The sequence below is a fragment of the Epinephelus lanceolatus genome, chromosome 15 (genome assembly GCF_041903045.1).
Source record: "Epinephelus lanceolatus isolate andai-2023 chromosome 15, ASM4190304v1, whole genome shotgun sequence".
Lineage (NCBI taxonomy): Eukaryota > Metazoa > Chordata > Actinopteri > Perciformes > Serranidae > Epinephelus > Epinephelus lanceolatus.
Window position 1 is genome coordinate 42,804,900 of NC_135748.1, and position 24,508 is coordinate 42,829,407.

Consider the following 24,508-nt stretch of genomic DNA (forward strand, 5'->3'; position numbering starts at 1 on the left):
AAACATCCACATCAGTGCACAGCATTTCTGCACAGCATGATTGTTCATGGTGATGTTTTAGGTGTTCCCTTGACTTTATTTGTCCCAAACACTTTGGTTTATGACCAAATACCTGCAAGTCTCACCTGTGCTTTGTGTGAACTGCAAATTAACATTAGCATGCTAACATGCTAAAGTAAGATGGTGAACATGTTGACATTAGCATTTAACTCAAAAACAGATCGACTTAATTCATCCTGCAGCAGGTGCTGGTGTATGAAGAGCCCAAATATAAAGAGTGCAAAATAAAGTCTGAGCTGACAGAAAGGTGCAAATCTAAAATATATACAATATAAACAACAGTTAACTGTGTAGATGATTCAGATATTATCAGGTTAAGGGCAGAGATCTGAACGTACAGCATCAGATCAGGAGCAGAGGCAGCTGTGAACATGGTTAATACAAAGTGTTCATGATCACGTCCATGATGATGCTCTTAATGTCCCATTACTGCACATTATGTCCCATTATGGAGAGACAGAGGTGCAAAGTACTGCTGCGCTCACAGAGACTCTCAGTCTGATTATTGTCCATTTTGACGGAAACTAATTCAGTGACCATCGTCATGGTGACGTATATGACAGAGACACATCACATTAAATCACATTAAATCACCTCCGCCCTCGTAGTTTAAAGCCTGATGTTCTTCCAGACTCAAAGGACGTTTCATTTTGTACCCAAACCACAGCTCCTGTCATCCTGTGTGTGTGTCTGTAGCTTCTTTGTGTTCACATGTGTATTTGTGTTGGGATTTAACTGGAACAAGAGACCAATTTAAAATGCTAATTTAAAATCCCTCAGGAACCAACGGGAACAAACGGGTTCTGCAGTTTGTTCTTTCTGCAGTTTAAGAGACTGAAGCTCCTCACTGATGTTATAAGCTGGTCATCATGGCGGAAACGGGAGAGGAGGGGATGTTATTCACCCCACTCAGGGGTCTTTTGAAGAGGCCTTGAGCACTGGTTGACCTGTTTGAAGCAAACTTCCTGTAGCCTGAGGACTCTTATGCAGCTCAGCAGAGAGACGTGACCCACACTGAGCAGCCGTGCGTCTGAACGCTTTGAATCAGTGGGTAGAAATAGAGGGAGAGAAGTTCTTTGCCGGCCCCCCGAGGACCTGTGTCTGCTTGAAGGTGGATTCATTGTTGGACTCTGCCTCAGACGCTCAGTTCTCCTCAACCACACTTGAACCTCTCACCTCTTTTTATCGCCGCTCTCGGTTTGCAGTGAAAAGAAACGGTGACAGTTTGCAGTAAAATGACTTAAATTAGACCATTTTCTTCTCTTTCTTCTGTTTAGCAGTTTATCACATCCAGTTTAGTGTCGCTTCATACCGCTGTTCATCTTTTTTAGTTTCACAGGCTGTGTGGTCGCCTCGCTGCCCGGAGAGGAGGGGACCAAAGAAACTACATAGAGAGAGAAGTTTAGTTTCAGGCGGTCATTACGTTTTATAAAATGCTCTTCACTTGAATAAATACCTTTATCTGAATAAAAGTAGCAGGAGCATAAAAGTTAGGTTGTAACAGAGTACTCGAATATCAGAGTAGGGCGGGACACGCCTTCGCCATCCTCCGCCTACAGTAAATGGGGCGTGACCCGCCCACCTCTGCCTCAGGGCGTGTTCACAGAGCATTTTTCCTTTGCAAAAAAGTGGTGTCAAGGCATTGAGGGGCGCTACGTTTAATAAAGACGTTGGCTCTGAGAAAAAAAAAAAAAAAACACTATGTGAACACAGGCCCTTACTCTGCCTCTGATTGGCTAACCCTGACGTTCTTACCCTAACCTTAAAAAGTCTCACTCCTCAGGCTTTAAGCTAACCAATCCCACCAACGAAGGCGACGAGCACCAGAGACAGTATGGTGGATCATTCCTTCACTTTGGCGTCCAGGCGGAAGTTCTACTTGGAAACTGTGCACCATTAGCAACATGTGCTGATGTTAGCACAACAAGCTGACAGGCCAGTCCTTCACACTATGCTGAGCACTGGAGGACCAGCCTGCAGGGTCCAGGGCAGCGACAGCAGCACTAAACAGAGAGTTGTTCATAACGCCCCCAGGAACATCACCTGGTGCTGAAGCCTGTTTAACACAGTGGCCAAACTGTGGACTATGTGACGCCCTGCAGCCTAAATGAGACCCTTTCCCACAGACTCACATTGTGAAAGAGACGTCTGTAAATCAGTGGATACATTTTTTGAGCATCACATCTCCCGCTAAATGACCCATTTCACTATCAGGATATGATCTATTTAGTCTGATAACATTTGGAAAGTCTAGAAGATCCTCAAGATTAAATCATTTTATTCCCATTCAAATTAGTGTAGGGCTAAACCGCGAGCTAACTGCTAACTGTTTTTGTTTGTACTGCGACTGCTCCGTGGGCCCGACTAAGTCATTTTCAGTGTGTCCTCACAGAAGGGTTCGTTTTTGGATTTTCATGCTCTCACAGAAAAACTTTCCCCTTAAATTTTACATTTTGGACATTTTTACTGGACAACATCTATAATTATCTAAAATTGAATTTATGATCTCTATCTCTAAATGAACGACAGCCAGGAGACACATGTGGCACAGCTCCAACACGTTTTCATGGAAAAATAATCTAAACTTTTCCAGTTTAGAAAAGCACTCACTTCACTGTGTCTGCTGCACCTGTCGGCCTGGTTACGGTACTTTTCACACGCACACATTCAGGAGAGTCTCGCTTCCTGTAACAGACGCCGCCACACTATGTCACATATACATATAACGTCTAACGGCAGAGTTCTCAGCCAGTGTAAGTCCTGGAAAATGAGAACCGGGAATTCATTTGTATCAAGCATCAAATAAGTTGTTTCTATTCATTTGCCTTACTTGACGTTGCACGTCCCTCGATGTGACTGTTGTGCATCGCAGTGTCGATGCTGAAAGGATTTATCGTGCAGCCGTAAATTAACACATATTAGAACCAAGTTATTTCTGACTCAGAAAATAAATTTGCTGTTATGTTATATGACATGTAAGGTCATCCCTGGAAGATTACTGTAACGATTACTTTCATTACAAACAAGAAAGAGTTTTCCAGGTTTTCCATGAGCATTGAAACCTTGATAAAAAGCAGCTGACAACACTATCTTAGCTAGAGCTTCTAACTGTATTAACGGTCCCTCCTCATCAGCAGGAGCTTTACATGTTCAGACATTCAGTATCATAAATAACAAACACAACGCTTCTCTCTAACATGTTGTATCTGTGTGTTTGGTTTCTTTCTACCTCCGAATATTTCTGAGCAGATGTGAAATTTCCAGCGAAAAACAAATGTTATTGTGCTGGTGTTAAATGTTATTCTCATCTCGTGCAGCACCTCTAATTTATTTCCACATAAAGTGCTTCTTCATTATCATAATATCCAATTTAGATATATTTCAGAGCGGCTGATTGAAGTCTTGAGCCTTTGTCTTTCATTTCTTTTCAAACACAGATCTGTCTTCAGTGTAATAATCATTTCATTCAGCCATCATATCATTCACACCACTGAGGAGCTCATTCCAAAATCAATTTAATATTATCCTGCACAATATAAATGTGTCTGCAAAAAAATATGATCTCCACTTCAAAAGAGCAAAATTATTTTCTCCGGCAGAAAGGGGTTTATTTTTTACATTTTTTTTGAAATTGTAAAAATTGTTTTTCATCGAGCTTTTGGGTCTGAAGATATACGTGCCCACACACACTTTCAGTTCAGAGACAAAGAGGAAAGCAGTTGCGTGGTTCTTCTGGAACAGCTACGGAGTGATATTGACTTTCTTCAGGATGGATTAGTCACCGAGGAATCCGGGGGGGGAAATTAGTATTCTGCATCACGGCCGCAGCGCTCGCCTGCTTCTCTAAATTTCATCATGTTTTGCTGAATCAATGATAGAAACCAAAAGGACCAATCACAGCGTGATCACCTGCTATCGTCCGACCAGGTCGTCCTGCAGACTCAAGTTATGATGAAGTAGTTCTTTCATTGTTGTGTGTTCGGGTGGATTTACACAGGCGTGTTTGTTCTTTGATACAGGCGTGTGTTTGTGTGCATCTATGGGAAGAATATGTCTTTATTTTGTTGCTGGGGAGGAGAGAGGCTTTTATTATTGCTGTGAAAACACAGCAGAAGCAGCCCCAGCAGGCACGATGAGTCATCTTGGTTAAAAAGTGTTCGGGGAGGCGCAGTTAGCTAATAAGGAGCTAGAGTGTACAGTAACAGAGGCGAGGTCCCCGGGTAGCACTGTCAAAGATTTACCAAACAATCCAAGAGCCTGTTATCTGTAATAGGATTCATCTCTCCATCTATAGCGAGTCGCTGAGCCGTGCAGCCACTGATGGAGAGAAGGATGTTTTTTTATGCCAGATCTCGTCAACAAATCATAAACATAAAAACAAACAACATTCACAGAGCGTCAGGTCAGACTGATAAAACAAATTTCATTCTCTGTGTCGCAGCTCAGATCTTTTCTTCAGTCAGATTTGTAAACTTGGAGTTGGAACTTAAAGTTGAAGAGTCGACTTCGAGACTCGACTGGAGGGATTTTGCTGAGCGCTGCGTTGTCTCTGTGCGTCCTGAGAATCATCTCTTTATAATCTTTGTGGAGACGGTTGTTTTGCTGCGGCGACGGGAGAAAAACATGCAGTTTAAGTTTATTTGTTTAACTCAGTATCACATATCACGTCTGAGTGGAGTTAACAGGCTGCAGCTGAGGCTGGAGCAGATGATTAGTTTCATATCAGTCGACTGATTGTTTTTAACTTAAAGTCACAAAGTGTGAACATATGTGCAGAACACTGAGTAGGACTGGTGCTCTTAGTCGGTTGGTCGATTTAATCGCGTGACTAAATTCTCACTGGTCACTGACTGTCACTGCTGCATCCACCAAAGCATTTTTTCCAGTTGAAAACACCAAGCGCTGCTCTGAAAATGCCCAGCTGGGAGCATTAGAGCACTCTGATGGTCCCTTTTTTCAGAGATACTTGGGTTGTATCTGCTGCGACACAAAATAGCCACAGACGCAAAAATGTCAGCACAAGGTAAAAGTGCAGTAAAGTAAAAGTCCACACATCGAGCAGCTCTCCAGAAGGATTTGAATGCAGCACGGTGTTTTGAGCCGGCAGCTCGTCCTCAGACTTCTGATAAACGACAGGAAATCGGCATTTTAAATACCCATAGTGCCTGAACCAGTCATGTGACATACCAAACCTGCTGTCCACATTCATAATAGAAATAAACAAAGGAAATACATACCACAATATTGTTCCAAAGCTACATTTGATAAATATATAACGGGATAAATACCAGCATATACACAGTTTTTACCCAACATATATAAATAACTTTGCAAAGTTATCCGGAGGGTGTGTTCCAACTACAGGGGGATCACACTCCTCAGCCTACCCGGTAAGGTCTACGCCAGGGTGCTGGAGAAGAGGGTCCGGTCGATAGTTGAACCTCAGATTGAGGAGGAGCAATGTGGTTTTCGTCCCGGATGTGGAACCGTGGACCAGCTCTTTACCCTCGCCAGGATGCTGGAGGGGGCATGGGAGTTCGCCCAGCCAGTCCACATGTGTTTTGTGGATTTGGAGAAGGCTTACGACCGTGTCCCCAGGGGCATCCTGTGGGGGGTGCTCCGGGAGTATGGGGTTGGTGGCCCTTTGCTAAGGGCCGTCCAGTCCCTGTACCAAAGGAGCATGAGTCTGGTTCACGTGGCCGGCAGTAAGTCGGACCTGTTCGCGGTGAGGGTTGGACTCCGCCAGGGCTGCCCTTTGTCACCGGTTCTGTTCATAACTTTCATGGACAGAATTTCTAGGCACAGCCGAGGGGTGGAGGGTGTCGGGAGGATCTCGTCCCTGCTATTTGCGGATGACATGGTCCTCCTAGCTCCATCGAACAGTGACCTCCAGCTCTTGCTGGGGCGGTTCGCAGCCGAGTGTGAAGCGGCTGGGATGAGAATCAGCACCTCCAAGTCTGAGGCCATGGTCCTCAGCCGGAAAAGGGTGGATTGCCCACTCCAGGTCGGGGGGAGGTCCTGCCTCAGGTGGAGGAGTTTAAGTATCTCGGGGTCTTGTTCATGAGTGAGGGTAGGATGGAGCGGGAGATTGACAGGTGGATTGGGGCGGCGTCAGCAGTGATGCAGGCGCTTGACCGGTCCGTTGTGGTGAAAAGGAGCTTAGCCAGAAAGCGAAGTTCTTGATTTACCGGTCGATCTACGTTCCAACCCTCACCTGTGGTCATGAGCTCTGGGTAGTGACCGAAAGAACGAGATCGCGAGTGCAAGCGGCCGAAATGAGTTTCCTCCGCAGGGTGGCTGGGCTCAGCCTTAGGGATAGGGTGAGGAGCTCGGACATCCGGGAGGGACTCGGAGTAGAGCCGCTGCTCCTTCACATCGAGAGGAGCCAGTTGAGGTGGTTCGGGCATCTGGTAAGGATGCCTTCCGGACGCCTCCCTTGGGAGGTGTTTCAGGCGTGTCCAACCGGGAGGAGACCTCGGGGCCGCCCCAGGACACGCTGGAGGGATTACATCGCCTGGCTGGCCTGGGAACGCCTCGGGGTTCCCTCGGAAGAGCTGACAGAGGTGGCTGGGGAGAGGACTGTCTGGGCTTCTTTGCTGAGGCTGCTGCCCCCGCGACCCGGACCCAGATAAGCAGAGGACGACGAGACGAGACGAGACGAGACGAGACAAGTTATCCATAGCCGCCTGTCACAGTTGCTGCTCACATATATATACACAGTCAGGACACAGAGAAATAAAGGTACACGGAAAAGAAAACATATATACAAATACACCAATCATGTCCCCCCAATATTTAGTATTACCGCAGGACTCAGGCTGAACAGCCGTCATAAAAATATTCTCTATTAGAGGCGACTCTGTTTATCTGACCATGAAAAGAGTTTTTCGTGGATACAAAGCACCAGTCAGTAAACCATGGGAAAAAAACAGTTTCATATACTGTAAAACTTCCATTAAACACCCAGTCCCTTTCACCAGCCTGATGTGGCTCCACATTTTGTCAAATAAAGGCCTGTCTCTATTAGAGGCCTGGATGTATAAAGCAGGTTATACAACAGTTAGTTCCGACCGAGTAATTTGATTGGACGAGAGGCATTCCGTGAGTGCTGATATACAGTATAACATCACTGGGACATGTAACAGTAAAATCACTCTGCTCACAGGTGTTATAAATATAAACACAGCCGTTAATTAACCAACTGTCGCTACATCGACACAAACTGACACTATAGCGTTACACCAAGAAGATGGATATTTTCCCCAAAATCACATTTGAATTAAATTATGAGTGGTCGTCAGGAGAGGACGAGGAAAAGGAAAGCCAGGACTCTTCTGTGCAGACCTCCAGGTGTGTTTGTGTAACATCAGCCGACCTCGACAAACTGGAGAGGAGCAAGAATTAAGCAAACACAGTCAGGAATGATCAATGATCATCTGATGAGGTACTGATGAGGATGAGGGAGAGAGGAAGCTGAATCCGGCCGTGCCAACATCCAGGTTTGCCAACGTTTCATCAGCCGAACTGGACGAAGTTACACAGCTGCAGATCAATGTAAATACAAAGTAACTTGTGAGTTCCTGGCGTGTGTGCCGCGTTGCCTGGCAACAGACTGGGGGAACTGTTTTTTTTTGTGGAGCTACATAACATACTTAAATAATTTATTTCATCACCTTTTGTTAACATTTCCTTACTCAGCATTGCTGTTTAAGCTGTTGTTGACCTGTTGTATAAAAACAATATCACACTGGAGGTCGTGACGTTGGACTGTGTATCGTCACAGCCTGCGGCCTCGTGCCTACGACCGAATCACAGCCGTGATGATATACAGTACAACGTCACGACCTCAGACTATGTGTCCATTCCTGGATTACCCTGTAAATTATTCATATTCCTTGAGTCAGTCAGGGTCCTCAGATCAAAAGACTCATAAGAGTTTTCCATAAAAATGAATCCAAGTTATGAGGATTGTTTAAACAGGATAAAGTGGAGTTGTGTCGGGTGCTGTAATCCTCGAGTTTCATAACACTCTGTCTTTTTAATTATTAATTAATATATTATCTCTATCCTGATTTTTATACAAGTAATATTCAGACTGGTTTAAACAAACACTTTGATTGTATCTCCTGATCTTTCCTGAGTAACAGTTTTGTGTGAAAGGAATTAAAAGCCTGTCCCAGTAAAGCAAATAACAGCCCCGGCTATTAATGGAAGTATTGCAATATATATACTGTTTACCGCACTGGCAACATTGATGTGATTAACATGAGGAATCTGACATTAGACTGTTTTTGTAGCTCTGTAATTCTATATTCTGTCACGTCACGACGATGTGTTGTTCAGTGCGCTTGTTTTGTCCAAGAAACAGTCAAACATCCAAAGATATTTAATTTACAACAATTTGAAAACATGAGAAAGTAGAAAGTAGTAGTATTTGCCTAATTTGAAAGATAAATTGTCGAAGTTGTCATTATTTCTTTGTAGAAGTAGAATTTACGGCTGAGCTGTTGCATCGGGTTGCATCAGAGTTGACAGGTGTACCTAATAAATTGGCCCCTGAGTGTCATTGTTACAGCAGAAGTTGCTCTCGAAGAGAAAAAGGAAACACGACTGCAACTCTAAAGAAGCTCAGAACAGAAGGAAATAAAGAATAAATGGACAAAACCTCAGAACATTTTCCTCCGCAGACAGTCAGAGGTGTAACTCTGTAGAAAAAGACATTTCATAAAAATACTGAAAAGAAAATTAGAACAATTCACTGACATTAAGAACACCAGGGGTTTATATAATGCAACAACAGAATTTTAATAAGTCCTGCACCTGGATTCTCTCTGTAGGGAACGTAACGTTAAAGACAAATGAGCAGTAAAAATGTTGTTTTCTGGGATGTTTCCTCTTCACTCCGTCGACCTCAGCGTGTGTGAACACATAATTAATCTTATCATGGACATCAGTATCTGTTCTTCTGCAGTTTCCCCTTCATGATGCCTTTTATGAACTCCTCTCTGTGATGGACATCAGTTATCGAGAATTAGATCTTATTGAGCCTCCTCCGTGTGACGTAGCGAGAGCGGTTCTTTCTGTGGAGCGGCTCTTATAGACTTTATAGGAAGCCTCCTCCTGTTGGCGGAGAGCCGGCGCCTGATGGCAGTGACGGATGCCTGGTGGCTGTGGAGCAGCCTGAGGTTTAGGTGGGAGGCAGAGAGACGTGAGGAGCCACCCGATGAGTTCTCCCACAATCTCTACACCTGTTTCCTCTGAGTGGAGAGCAGAGCAGCGACAGGCAGGAGGATGAGGCGGAGGGTTACTCTGCAGCAAAGGCGACAGAGGAAAATGTTTGCACAGTGCGTTTCTGCAAACAGCACTTTACATTCACACGCTTCATACGTGTCATGTCAGTGTTTCTGAAGTGACTTTGACACCAGGATGTGGAGGGGAGGGTGGAGGGTGTGACACCTTGGACAGATGTGCATCTGCAGGTTTTGAGCTGCTGTGCTTCCTGTGGCTTTCCAACCACCAAATGTGGGTGTTTTTCAGGAACCTGTCACCATGTTTCCAGCAGCTTTTCAGTCCCTCATCTTTGGTGATTTTAGAGACCATCACTGTATTTCCTGCAGCTTTGAGCCCCCAGATGTGGATGTTTTTCAGGAACCTGTCACTGTGTTTCCAGCCCCTAATCGTTGGTGATTATAGGGACCCATCATTGTGTTTTCTAAAGGTTTGTAGCCTCAAAACAAAGGTGATCTTCAGGGACTCGTCACTGCTTCTTGCAGCTTTTTAGCCCCCTAACTTGGTGGTTTTTAAGGACCAATTGCTGTTTTTCCTGCAGCCTCCAGATATGGGTCTTTTTTACAAAAACATAGCGGGTTTTCCAGCTGGAATTGTGCCCTCAGTATCAGCTATTTTAAGTCAAACCATGATTTTTTCTGAAGCATTACCGTTTGCTTTTTGTGCCTAAACCCAACCACGAGTTAACAGCAGTGTTGTTAAAATATAAAGCTTTAACCTTTCGGCTACACAGTTAATGTTCAAATGTATTTGTGCTCTGCAGAAACATACAGCACCAATTTTTATCCTGGCTTCTTGTTTTGTGTTGGTTGTAAAGTATTCTCGTTAATCTCACCCATTGTTGTCGTCGCCTCAGTCGACGCTGCAGCTGTAAATCAACATGTAAATGTGTTCACAGGATCAGAGTTTCACTTCATTCATGTTTCACAACTCTGTCAACAAAATCATCATTTTTCAGTCAATGTAAATTTTGACAGTTTCATGTTTCGTCTGTCAAAAACATCCCAAATTCATCTTCACTGTTTTTGTGTTTTTAGCCATGAGACTGCAGCTCGCACCGCCCGGGATCAGAGCAAGTAGAAGTGAATTCAGTTTTGTTTATGGGTGACCCGTTTCCTTGAAAAGATTTCTTTAATTTTAGAATCTGCTCCTTGAACCAAACCAGGTGTGTTTTGCATGCCAGCGAGGGATGCGAGGGAAAAAAAGAGAAAAGGAGGGTGAGAACAGAGAGATAAGCGGAAAGGATGACGGCAGCAGAGAGGAAATCAGAGAGAAACAGAAACAAAGAGGAACAGAAACAAAAAGGCGCAGAGAGAGAGCTCAAACAGATTATTTACCTCAGTGGGATAAACAGGAAGGCGTATAGGATGGAACGAATTTGAATGACAAGGCAACTGATTTCTCCTAATTGGTTTTGACTGTCTCTCTTTGAACTGCCGGCGAGCTGTTTCCAGGCAAACAGTTATCTCTCGCAATCTGGAGTGCTGCTTAATTTCTCACACAAACACCAAACCTCTCTCCACAGCGGATTAGTTGCAATTTAATAAGATTTGCACTGTTGCTGCTCACCAAGGGCTTTTTTTCCTTTTGCCTGGAAGCTGAGGGAAGCCAAACCTGGCGTTAAGGTTCCTCTGTGCTCCACCTTCTGTATCAGAACACCCACACACACCACCCACATCTCTGCCCCCACCTGCAGCTCCACACACTTGCATAAGAGAAGTCTCCAAATATGTTTAAATATTGTTCCTCTCAAACGCAGTGGAGAAAACTACCACAGGCTGAGATAATATTTCCAGTGCAAATCTGCATTTTAAGAGTTTTCTCAGAGCGACTGAGGCGTCTTGACATAAAGCTGATTTCTCCGCTTTTTTCAAGGTACCATCGCTTGATACACGGAGACTCACAAGTGGAGCTGATTTGCATCGAAAACGAATGACATTATCTCACCCTGCAGTTTTTCTCCTCCTCTTTTTGCTTTACATAAAATAAATCAGATTTTAAGACTCTTCAGTGGAATAAATGATTTGTTGAAGGGGATATTTCTTCTGGCACACTAAGTGCTGCCTGTCAAGACCTCGACGAAGATGAGCTCTTCACTTGAGTGGCAGATGCATTCTCTCACTAGCATCCACTAACACCCCAAACCCATAGCAACACGCTCTGCGCCTCACTGTCTGTCTAGACTTTTATTGACAGCTTGCCTCTAGATTAGCTGACTCCTTGGAAAGGTTGAGAAGTCTCCTGCCGGGCGCTCGGCAGTTAACCTCGTCTTTTCAACAAGTAGAACAGGCCTCGGCTCACGACGTCGACTTGATTCAGATATGTCGTACCCTTTTCTGTTTTATCTGATCAGCTGTGGAGTCACGTAACCCGGGGAGAGCTCCTCTGAGTTACAGTGTGAGCCTGACGAAGACGTCGGATCCTGACACTCCTGTCAGTCTGCTGGTGGAAAATGAGCCGGCTCCTGCCTTTACTGGGAGACCGCTTTCGCTCCTTATCACTTGATTGAGCCGTGATGGAATCAAATTTGATTAAGATTTAATAACTGACCCGACTCGCTGCACGGAGCGCCGCACCGAGGAGTCAGTGACACAGAAATCACTTTGGACATGATTTCTGGGAATCTGTCAGGCAGTGGAGAAACAATTCTTCTCACTCGTCTAAAACAAATTACTGTCACTTTAAATTGTTTAAAATGCTTCTGAAAGACAAAAAGAATTATTTTAATGTTTATTTCATTAACCCCTGAACACACAGCCCCCGACCCAAGGTGAAGACGTTTTTATGCACTGGTCAATTTGGGCTGTTTGCATGCATGACATGTCTTCTTTCACACTAGTGGAAAGAATCGGTCCAACAATCACATTTCAACTTATTTTAATTCAGATTTTTGTTCTGAAAATTTATGCAAAAAGCACATATTTAATAATAATGCCTCATTTGCATATTTTAAGATAAGATTTCAGAAAATACAAAAAAAACCAAAACAGTTGTCTCAATGTAGCAATCAACTGATGACACACACACATGGTTACGTTTAGCCAACACACACACGTGGTTACGTTTAGCCAACACACACACATGGTTACGTTTAGCCAACACACACACACACACACACACACACACACACACACACACACACACACACACGGTTACGTTTAGCCAACACACACACGGTTACGTTTAGCCAACACACACGTGGTTACATTTAGCCAACACACACACACACACACACACACACACGGTTACGTTTAGCCAACACACACGTGGTTACATTTAGCCAACACACACACACGCACACATGGTTATGTTTAGCCAACACACACACACATGGTTACGTTTAGCCAACACACACACACGGTTACGTTTAGCCAACACACACACACACGTGGTTACGTTTAGCCAACACACACACATGGTTACGTTTAGCCAACACACACACACACACACACACACACACACACACGTGGTTACGTTTAGCCAACACAGACACGTGGTTACGTTTAGCCAACACACACACACACACACACACACACACACACATGGTTACGTTTAGCCAACACACACACACACACACACACACACACACACACACACACACACACACACATGGTTACGTTTAGCCAACACACACACACACACACACACACACACACACACACACACATGGTTACGTTTAGCCAACACACACACACACACACACACACACACACACACACACACATGGTTACGTTTAGCCAACACACACACACACACACACACACACACACACACACACACACACACACATGGTTACGTTTAGCCAACACACACACACACACACACACACACACACACACACACACACGGTTACGTTTAGCCAACACACACACACACACACACACACACACACGCACACACACACACACACATGGTTACGTTTAGCCAACACACACACACACACACACACACACACACACACACACACATGGTTACGTTTAGCCAACACACACACACACACGTGGTTACGTTTAGCCAACACACACACATGGTTACGTTTAGCCAACACACACACACATGGTTATGTTTAGCCAACACACACACACATGGTTACGTTTAGCCAACACACACACACGGTTACGTTTAGCCAACACACACACACACGTGGTTACGTTTAGCCAACACACACACATGGTTACGTTTAGCCAACACACACACACACACACACACACACACACACACGTGGTTACGTTTAGCCAACACAGACACGTGGTTACGTTTAGCCAACACACACACACACACACACACACACACACACACACACACACATGGTTACGTTTAGCCAACACACACACACACACGTGGTTACGTTTAGCCAACACACACACATGGTTACGTTTAGCCAACACACACACACATGGTTACGTTTAGCCAACACACACACGGTTACGTTTAGAAAAAAAAAAAGCAGGGTTTGGCTTTACTATCTAACAGGAAGTGAACACCGGCCTCCCGGGTGAAAGTCGGTGGTTGTTTGACCCATCCACCCCTCCCTCCTGCCCTAGTTGGAATTTTAGTCTTCTTAACTGTTGTCGGGCCACGTTTCCCCCGATGCCATCAGGTGCCATTACAGAATAACGACATCCAGCAACACATCATGCCGACGTGAAAGGAGTTCTTTTTTTTGTTGGTGTCTGACCGACGCAAGTCAGTGACCAAGCGTCCATACTCAGTGATGTCAGAGTTACACCAGGTTGACCTTAACAGGAAGTTAATTGCAAAAAACTCACTGTAGACATGAGCGCTCTGTGTGAAGAGATTTCAGTCAACATGTTATAGTTTCAGAGGTCTGACTGAACAGGTTTATGTCACTTTATACAAGACGTAAAAGTCTAATAGACATCAAATAATTATTTAAAAACCAACAATCGCTTCATTTGCCCTTTTATGGTAAACGTGGTGAAGCTATGATAATGTAACTAAAATTAACTATCTGCTGTGGGAGCTACAGGTCGACACAGGGTCTGTAGATTTGGTTGTTTCTTTCTGTTTTACAAATTACCATGACGTGACTTCTCAGTCGTTTGGTCGAGGCCTTTATTTGAAAATTAAAAAATATGTGGTCTGTTAAAAAAATAAAAACAACATTAATTTTTTGTGATTATTGTCCCCAGGAAATGTTTTCATTGCTTTTTCTTAGTGTGGATGTTAAAGGCTCAAAGGTCGTTTTCTTAAACTAAATTTTGAGCCAAAAATCTCTCCACCTCAGCAACACATCCACCAAACTCTCCAGATTTATTCCTGTTTATATTCGGAAGGATTTTACACAGAGATTTATTCGTATTTTATTCACAGCCTGATTTATGGAACATTTTATTCCTATAAACAAAGTGAACATTTATTTGTCTTTATGGCTGTTGACAATATTTTCTGACTTACGGAGTGATATAAACAGATTCCCTCTGTGAAAACCTTCGACTCTGATGTGACAACAAAATGAAACAAGAATTTTGAACCTGACTTTATTCAGTGTTCAGATTTCTGTCCTGGAAATATGTTTAAATCAGCACATATCAAACTAGATAATTTGCATTTTTAAAGATAAAATGTTATAAAACCTGTAATACAAAGAATAATGATCTTAATGTGAATGATCAACAGGGGAAGTTAGAGGTTATAATCTGACCCTGTTCACCTGCTGTGTGTCTCCCTTTAAGAAGCTTTAAAGTAGGAAAATCCTCGTCTTCCTCCCGTCTGACAGGGTTTCATATATATTCTGTCTCAGCTTGTTCCAGCTCTTTATCGAAGCCCTGTGTTTACACCGGCTGACACATCCAAACCCATATTTTTCTGGCTGCACCTTCCCCTCAAATGGAAATATTGGAGATGTCTTGTGCATCATTTCATACACATTTCAACAAATCCAGCCTGACATATCAGGTATTCACAAACTTTGGGACTGAAGCAGAGTTGAAAGTAAAGTTCTGTGGGTTTGAACAAAGTTTGGGAGCACAGCAGGAGTTTGGACGGAAGAACGGACCCAACGTGAAGTCGACTGTAGGGACGGCTGCTAGTCAGTCAGTTGGGCAGTCGGTCGATCTACGCTCAAAATATCTGGACACATTTTGGATAAATTACCATGAAGTTTGGTGAACATATCCACAGCACCAGGATAACGAACCCTAATAACTGTTGTGATCCTCTGACCTTCCCTCTGGCGCCACCAGCAGGTTGACATTTGTGGTTTGGAGTGAAATATCTCAGCAACCATTGAACACACTGCCATGAAATGTGGTTCAGACCATAGAAACAGAATGAGAGTAAAATGGATGGACAGTGGCGGCCATTTTTATGTGTATCGTCAACCCATCATTCCAAAGTTGTCAACTATCCCGGCATGGTCAGTGATTCTGCATCAGACACTGACGAGCAAAGACATCCTGTCTGGGTGGAATTATAGGACGTTGTCTGGCGCCAGTTTGAAATGCCACTGGAAAACAGCGCATTTTATTTTGAAAAAGAATGCACAATGCATGTAACAGGCGTAAATTAACACGGTGTTCCAGAATGTCAACAACAGACAAAACCAGGACGCCCAGCGCGTCATATGTAAGCGTCAAAGTCCACTGAACATGTGACGACTTGAGAGTGAGAATACTTTGGCACCGTTGCATAACAGCTGTTGTAGCACGCTAACTTCAGTGTCAACAAACCAACCTGTGGCAAGTCGTAAACTCACTGAGGTGAGGCTTTGCATTAACGACCAATGAGGTATGGAGTTGCAGTACAAAGCATGGAGAGGCATCTTTTGTGCACTTCCTGTGTTGTCTTGCTGCTCGAGAGGAAGTGAGGATCGCTGAAATGATGTTAGAACGCTATGCTTTGAGCCGAGCAGTTCAGCAGCAGAGACCCAACTGCCTCTGTACATATCTAATAAGCCTAGTCTGAGTGGGCGGAAGTTCGCTGTATAGATCAGCCTCTCATTGGGCGGAACGAGCCACCCGCTGAAGTCCCGCCCTACCACCTCCGGTTGTCATAGTCGACAAATGTCCTTTACTAACTTGTGCGGTGTTTGATCTTGCAGGGATGTAGCCATTTTTCTGCAATGGTTCTTGTCCTGTAGGCGATATTTTTGTGGGCGTGTTACACCAAAACCTGTTTCCCCCCGGCAATACTTTTGCAAGCGCACAGCAATGGTGCGCTGTGATTGGTTGAAAGAAATAAAAAAAGCCGGGCTGTTTTTTTCTCCAATCTTAAAGTGAGAGTCGGCGCAGCCAGACCTTTCTTTTCTTGAGAAAGATCTGGTGAGCGAGACTATAATAAACCAAATAAACATTAAAGGAACAGAAATAATTTTCCACCTGTGTTCCATATTAACCCTTTAAACATGGACGTCCTGTTTGCAGAGGGAACATTGAGTCTTTCTGCAGCAGAAAGCTAAAAGGCTTCTGTCTTCCCCGTCATCATGTCATGACCTTACGTTAACTTACCTTACATGTGGTGCAAACGAGGTATTTCACTGTAATTATGGAGGAATTTATTCAAGAATTTCCCTGCAAAGGCTGCATGAGAGTGTTGTTTGCATAATCCTGTATATATATATCGATCTAAAATTAAAAACCATAATAGCTTTTAGATTTTTCTTTTTGCAGCAGAAACCTCAGGCTTCTGTCTTCCGTGTCATCACGTCATGACTTTACATTACCTTACCTAGCAGAGATTGTCGTTTGTGTTATCCTGTATATATATATTGGTAAAACCATAATAGCTACAACATTCATTCATTTTGCAGCAAAAAGCTGAAGGCTTCTGTCTTCTGTGTCATCATGTTGTACGCTCGTAGTGACGTCACTGCACTACGTTACTCGCGATGCAAATCCCCGTGAAAATACGTGGTGGCACCAGAAGAATGACTGATGAATCACGTCTTTTCACTCTGCTCATAAACATGAGCATATCTCAAAAACTAAATAATGGACACAGCTCAAATGATTTGTGGAGTGTTTAGCAATATTCTCTGTATGTTTCTACATTTACAAATCTGTTGGATCAAAATGATTTGTGTTTTTATTTTGTAAAATCTGATGAAAAAACGTCAGATTTTTGCATTTTTTGCAATGACACTATTTCAATACATTGATCATTTATAAAGGTTCATTGACTCACATAACCTTGCAGCTCAGGTTGTACAGATTTTAGGGATACGAAGCATTTGAAGATATGAAATGAGAAAAACCAGTGTTGGCTGGCAGACCAATTCTATTGCAATTCTAGGGCAACTGTACACCAATCCAAGTTTGTGTCTTTCACCGAACTAAGACGAGTGTAATTGCTCTCACTCGTTCTTCGGACGCAGCCACAGTAACGTTGCATCATGTTTCAACAAACATGCAAATAAAGACAACAAAAGAAACAGGGAATGCAGTCGTATTTATTAAGTGACACTTTGCTTATATATAAAATAAAAGAGGGACAAACCAGAGTTTTCAAACTATCAGCTGTGACCCACTTTTTACGAGTCAAGTGACCACTTTAAGCAGTTCACTGTCCTCTCTGCTGATTGTGTATCTGTCGCAGTCGTTTAGGTTTCAGTACGTACACTGTGTAAATGTGTGTGTGTTGTTCCGCAGCAGAGAAAAGAGACGGATCAAAGAACACTGCGTCTTTTTTAAGAGTGTCTCTAAGAGCTGTGTGACAGCTGGGAATAAACAAGTATTTATGTTGTGTCCTCGGGGGAATAAAGCTTGCATGTTATTAGTGCCACATGAAACAAGACAACAGTAAACAAGTTGTTCCCCCACAAACGCGGCGGCTCCTCTCCGGGCCAATCAGAAACAAATCTGACACTTTATTTTGACGGTGGCTCAAACACCTCGGTGTCACTTGGAGCACGTCAGGATGGATCGGTGAGGCGCTTCATCCCCCCAAAGTTTCATCAAAATCCGGTCAGTGGTGTCGGATGGATTCTGTGTGACAACTGTATGAATTCATGAATAATATGGCAGCCCCCCCCCCCCCCCCCCCCCACCCACCCCCCCACCCCCCCCTCGGGTTTATGAATGTGATTCTAAAACACTGGAACAATGAGATGGATCGTTGACCAGGTTTGATTGCTCCTGACAGGGGATGTAAAAATCTGAATATTAAACTCAATACAATTTACATCATTTCAGCAGCAGCGACTCACTGGATCATAAACACCCACATTAATTCAGCTTGTTTGTTTACAGGGAGTTTGGACATTTAGAAGTGCGGTCGTATCATAAACTTATCCGTAGAATTAATTCTATTGAATGGAAAGACCCTTGAGTTACAGCATCTCATTTTCAGTGGGGTCCTCTGCAGTGAGTCTCACGTACAGTAGACGTCAGTCGGCCCCCAGTTTGGAAAAGCAGGTGGAAGTGTGGCAACAAAACCTCAGCGGTGTCCTGCTGTGGACGGGGGCAGCAGCAACATGTATTTAAGCCACCATAAAGAATCAGTATCAGTCTAAGTGGACGTTGTTTGAGAGTATTTTCACCACTTCACCTTGCTGTCAGACAGCTCTTTACTTTGCAACACATTTTCTTAACCGTAGAACTTCAATGTTCTGGCATGAGTACGGGCTCAGGGCTCGTACACATGCAGTGTTTAACTGGTCTCACTCCAAACTCATCGATTAGCAGCAACACCAATGAAAAAAGCTGTCTTTTCAAAGCGGCATGATACGCAGCATGGTGGTGTCAGGGGGAAACACGGCTGGACAACAGCATAAGTTTAGGATGTGAAAGTCCGAAGGATTGGCAGGAGGGGTTGCGGATGTGTCCAACAACCACCAACCTGACTCAGGTGTTCACTTCCTGTATGAATGTAAAGTCGAACCTTGCACTGTAAAATATCTGACTGTACATTGACAGTAAATTTCTGGCTGTTAGTTGCATCACTTTCACAGTAAGTTACTGTCTCATATTTACAGCTGTTTGCTGTGATTTAGCAGTTTGCTCCTGTAATATAACTGTATTTACCTGTAACCTCACAGTTAAAGCTCATCAGGAAGTCAGTGTAACAGAACACTGGGAACATCATCATCATCATCATCACCAGTTGCTAAATCAAACTTTTGTCAAATCCAGTCAGAAGAACGGTGAAAATGTTCTCCAAGACGCTCAGTGAGGTCAAACTGTTGTTCCTGTTTAATTGTTATTGACTCTATTTCTGCAGTAACTTCTAGAGATGCACTGATCCAGCTTTTTCAGTTTCGATCCCGATGCTGTGGCTTTGAGTATCAGCTGATACCTGATGCTGATCTGATACCATGGTTGAGCTAAAAGCTATATACCTTTACATGTAGGAGAGAAAAGACTAGAGACATCAGGCACTGATGACCACACAGTTCTTTCCTAAGATCAAATGAAACAAGATGAAACAGATTAATGCAATGATGAACTATTTATCTATAACAAAAATAAACAATTGTGCAGCAGCAGTTGAAATAGTGTGAAATACCTCCACACAGCAGATTCTCTCCTTCGCTCCATGACGTGTGACGTAGCTCGTGTCGCAATAGGTTTAAAGGCAAAGGATCTCCTCAGGTACAGGTTGCATTTTCCGATACCTGATCCATCTGTTTTGATGATATCGGCCGATATTTGATCCAGATATCAGATCGGTGCATAGTTACTTCACTTATTGCTGAGTTTACTCTGCTAACCTTAGAGTTAGCGCTGGTTGCTTCAAGAGCCGCCATCACTGTTCTGCAAGCTGCTGCCTGCAACGTAGTGCCTTACTGGCTGCTTACACAGTCAACTATGGTGCTGATCCCTGATTGGCCCCAGCTGGATTTTGATTTCATGCTATGAGGTGGGACAGCAGTGAGTCCAGGCTGACACAGAGAACAGAACATTGAGCTGGCGTCATCAGGATGGTTTTACCAGGCTATACGGTGTTCACACACTGACAGTACACATGAGGTGTATTTATGTCTCATTACGTCACAAACGTTATTATTTTAACCCAAACATGATCTTTTGTCTAAAACCTGTTCAGGTCGTTTTGTTGCTTAAACCTAACTGTGACTGTTTCACAGCTTTGACCTCATGTTCCAGTGTGTTTGAGTCACGTAGAGACGCTGAAGGGTTCCTGTGTGTCGCTGTGAGACACTGTCTGTATTTGACGACAGGTTAAAGACACGTGATGGATAAGACAAGACTCATCGTCATTTGTACAGTTTTTGAAATGTTAAAAAAAAATCCTGATGTTATTTTTAATGCATTTTAATCTTTGCCAAATTTTCCATATCAGTTAAAGCGACGGCTCACTGTGTTTTGGAGGAGAATAATTCCATTTAAATGTTTATTGGCACCAGATATGCAACATTAAGTCGGCCTAATAACAGTAAATAAAATAATGTTTAATTCACAGTCAGGCTGATGGCTTTATTTACAGCTCCTCTCCACTCTCCCTGTTTCAGTCCTCTCCAGTTTAATCCTGGTATTATTTTATTTTTCTTGTAGTCTAAAGATGTGAGTCAGTTTGTCATTAAGATCACAGACATTTGTACATCACATTGCCTGTGTCAGTTATTGCAGAGATGTGTCAACGGCGCCGCCATATTTAAGAGGGTCAAACTCACCTGTAAACAAATGACAGTTAACAGGAGAGCTGCAGGTTTTCTGGATAAATAGCACCATAACTTTTATATTTTTCAACTGATTGCAAGGAATCATTTTTATAATAAAGGGTTTATCATCTACGTGTTGTAGTCTCCGAGTGTGAGAGGAGTGTGTGTTAGACTGACATGAACTGAATAAATTACCTGGTGAAAAATATTTCATCATCATAAGAATTGTAAAAACATTTGTCAAACATGGATTTATCTCATTGTCCTTGATTATTAATACTTACCGACATCAAATTTGAGCCACCAGAGAGGTCTTCGTTCGGATTCAAGTGGCGTCCTCTGTGATGGTTCTCTGTAAAAGTAGAGGTGATCTTTTTTTGTATTCCTGTTCTGACATCCAATGGCACAACAGAACATTTTTGTTTCGGGTATCTCAACAGTTTCTCTCCGATATCTGCTGTTTTTCTGCCACTACGATGTGTGCACAACTGCTGTGACGTAACTGTGACGTCCACTCACAACTGGTCTCTAAGGCATCTGTGTTTGTATTTCTATGACTTCAACATGAAGTGTGTGTCTACCCTTATTTTCTTTTTCATCATGATGGTTAAATAGATGAAAAGAGAAGTCATATTTTAGTGTTTTTAGTTTCCTTTGTCTCAGAGAGTTTGAGTTGCTCTTTAACAGCCTGATAGATTTTTTTGTTTGTTTTATGGTATAATTTATACGTACAATCAGCCTCTGAAGCTTCACTGAACATGCGAACAGAAAACCAACCCACAGACCCACTGCATCATGTGTCTCCACAACGCCACACTGACCTGTCCTCTGTCTGTCCCACAGGAGTCCCACGTATGGCTCTCTCTGCAGGCGGGAGGGACTGCCTGCGTGCCGGAGACACCTGCTCCAGCGACGACACCTGCAGCCCGCGCCTGCGCACCCTCAGGCAGTGTGTGGCGGGGGACGGCAGCGTGAAGCTGGGGCCCGGGGCGCGAAACCAGTGTGAAAACGCCATGACGGCACTGCTGTCCACTCCTCTGCACGGCTGCCAATGTAAACGAGGCATGAAGAAGGAGAAGAACTGCCTGAGCATCTACTGGAGCCTGCATCAGTCCGTGCTGCACGGTGAGACCATCATCAACACACACACAACCCAATGGGTCTGTTCCCCGAGGTGGGCGGGAGCAGGTACAGGATGTTGTTGGGATTATGGAGTGTGTGCTGCCCGTTACACACGCGTTAGGCGTCCGCCTCCACAGAGCTCAGCATTAAAGTCCCAGCTGAAATAAAACAGGGTGATTATTGTGTCACAAACAGTTATAACGAGGCTCTGATTCCTTTTCTTCCTCCCACACTCACTGTGTTTGATCACTTTGTGTGTAGTCCAAATGCTTTGTCACTTCCTGCATTAAACCCTGTTATTAGTATTTGTCTGCTCCACATTTACATTCACAACTAGGTGTTTAACATATAGTTTTATATTCACAACACATGAAACAGAGCAACAGCATGACACGGCTGACAACGTTGTGAATATCTTCAAGTGCAAACGTAGACGAAAATAATATGGAGATAATAAACTAACAAAACACACAATAAATCCGTCAGTAATTATCATTTACAGGATGGAGTGCAGGGAAATAATACATTAACAATGTTAGAAACGACTGAAGCAAACTCCCCTTTAACATTTGTAATGTTATCTTTCAGGCTGTTAAGCAGAGGTTTCCAACCACCTGATACTTACAGATAATGTCGAGCATATTTTTTTGGTTATCTGTTGCAGCTGTTTCTCCCCAGTAAACAACGATTTGTTGATTTGTTGCCCAAAAGACGCCAAGATATGAAACTGGGTTCAATTTGGTCACAAATAGATCAGGGCAATAATAGATATTTTATTGACATGGTGATATGAGACTAGATATCGTCTTAGAACAGCTGAATCCAGAGGGAATGAGACCAAAACAAACTTGTTGCCAGGGTTCCCACGGTCATGGGAAACCTGGAAAAGTCCTGGAATTTTGTTATGTGTAAAGACATTTTTCCAGTAATCACCCATGAATAACTTTCCTGTAACTTCAGAGCAAATTTGTTTTGTGTAGCTGACGACGTTATGTACAGTAGCTCTAGTGGGTGACAACATTTTGTTTACCATCACGTACGTTCCTTTGTTTTCTCCCAGCGTTCTGTGTCTCTCGTCACATCATTATGAAGTTTGAATCTGATATGTTTGAGAAACGTCGGGCATATAGGGCAAAGAAAAAACAATATTATGAGTCCTTGAGAAGTCGTGTAAAAGTTTTGATATTTTCATCCATGAAACAGTGTGTGACTCCTGTGATCCATGAGGTCAGATTATTTTTCTCTTTAGCAGAAACGTTTCCTGATGGTTTGTGTTATTGTTCACTGGAGCACGGTAAATATGCTCTGATTGTGTTGCTAACGTGCTAACTGGCTAACTAGCATCAAGACGCTCTTCCTGTTTCCCTTTTTCAATGACGGATACAGACGACCGAGAGAGTTATTTCCTCTCATGCAGGCGCAGAACGGACGTGCTGGTTCGCCATCAGTTGTACTCTTTGCGGTGTGTTCAGGTGCAACATGACAGGACGTGGCAGTCAGCTTTCGTTGTGTTGCCTTCAGGCTGCATCACCAGGCGAGCAGCTTCAACCCCCTTGAAATCCTCCAAAGTGGCTTGAAAGTCGCTGATCCTGCATATTGACTGGTTTCCTTACCAACACTATTTTCCTTTAAATTTTAGTCACAGCGACACATTATCATGCTGGAATGTCCACTGGAGCTGTTACCTGTGAATTCAACGTTCATTTTACCAACATGAGACATTAATCCAGGTGTCATGTGATAAGTGTAATACTTCCTGTCTGTATGAATATGTCAGTGCTTGAACGAGGGATGCAAAATAATATCCACATGTCAGCGTTGTCTGCAGATATCGGCTTTAAAATGAACTATTAGAATCGTCCAAAATGCTTTTTCTTATTGTGCACAGTGAATGAATATTACAGACACTGAACAGTATTTCATGTCTCCATCTGCTGGTGGGCCGTCACCATGAGAGCATGTATGACTCAATGATCTTTAAGATTAGGTGGGAAAAAGGGATAAATCCATATCTGTATCGGTTAACACCCAAATAAGTTGTTACACATCAGCATATCGGATATCAGCAAAATATCTAATGTCATCCATCATAGCTTGTTTACTGGTTTGCTGATCAGAGCACAGAGAGAACAGGATGATGAGCGGAGCAGAGAGACGATGGACATGATCCAGCAGAAACGTAAAGAAGCAGCAGGTGTGACAGGCGGAGCTGAAGGTGAGGTGTGAGACAGAGTAATGTTAGCGTATAAAACCTGCTGCATCAGCTCAGCTCTAAAGCTACAGTGAAGACACAGGTATCATATTAAACTGGAGGACCTGAGGCATCCATAGGTACCAACCATGATATGCTATCTTGTCAAGACAACATTTTGTTGAGTGAAAAAGGAACATTGCCATTTTTAAAATTATTTCTGTACACTGAGCTCCATGAACAGTCATGGAATCACATGAACTGGATTT

The 24,508-nt window shown here is 43.4% G+C and overlaps 1 protein-coding gene across 1 annotated transcript in view; it reads left to right on the forward strand.

The window, feature by feature from the left end:
* gfra4a (GDNF family receptor alpha 4a) overlaps positions 1-24,508 on the forward strand; it is a 273,372-nt gene that overhangs the window by 163,660 nt on the left and 85,204 nt on the right. Inside the window, exon 2 of the mRNA XM_033642931.2 lies at positions 21,770-22,051. Coding sequence (XP_033498822.1) covers positions 21,770-22,051 — 282 coding nt within the window. The remainder of the gene's footprint in view (positions 1-21,769; positions 22,052-24,508) is intronic.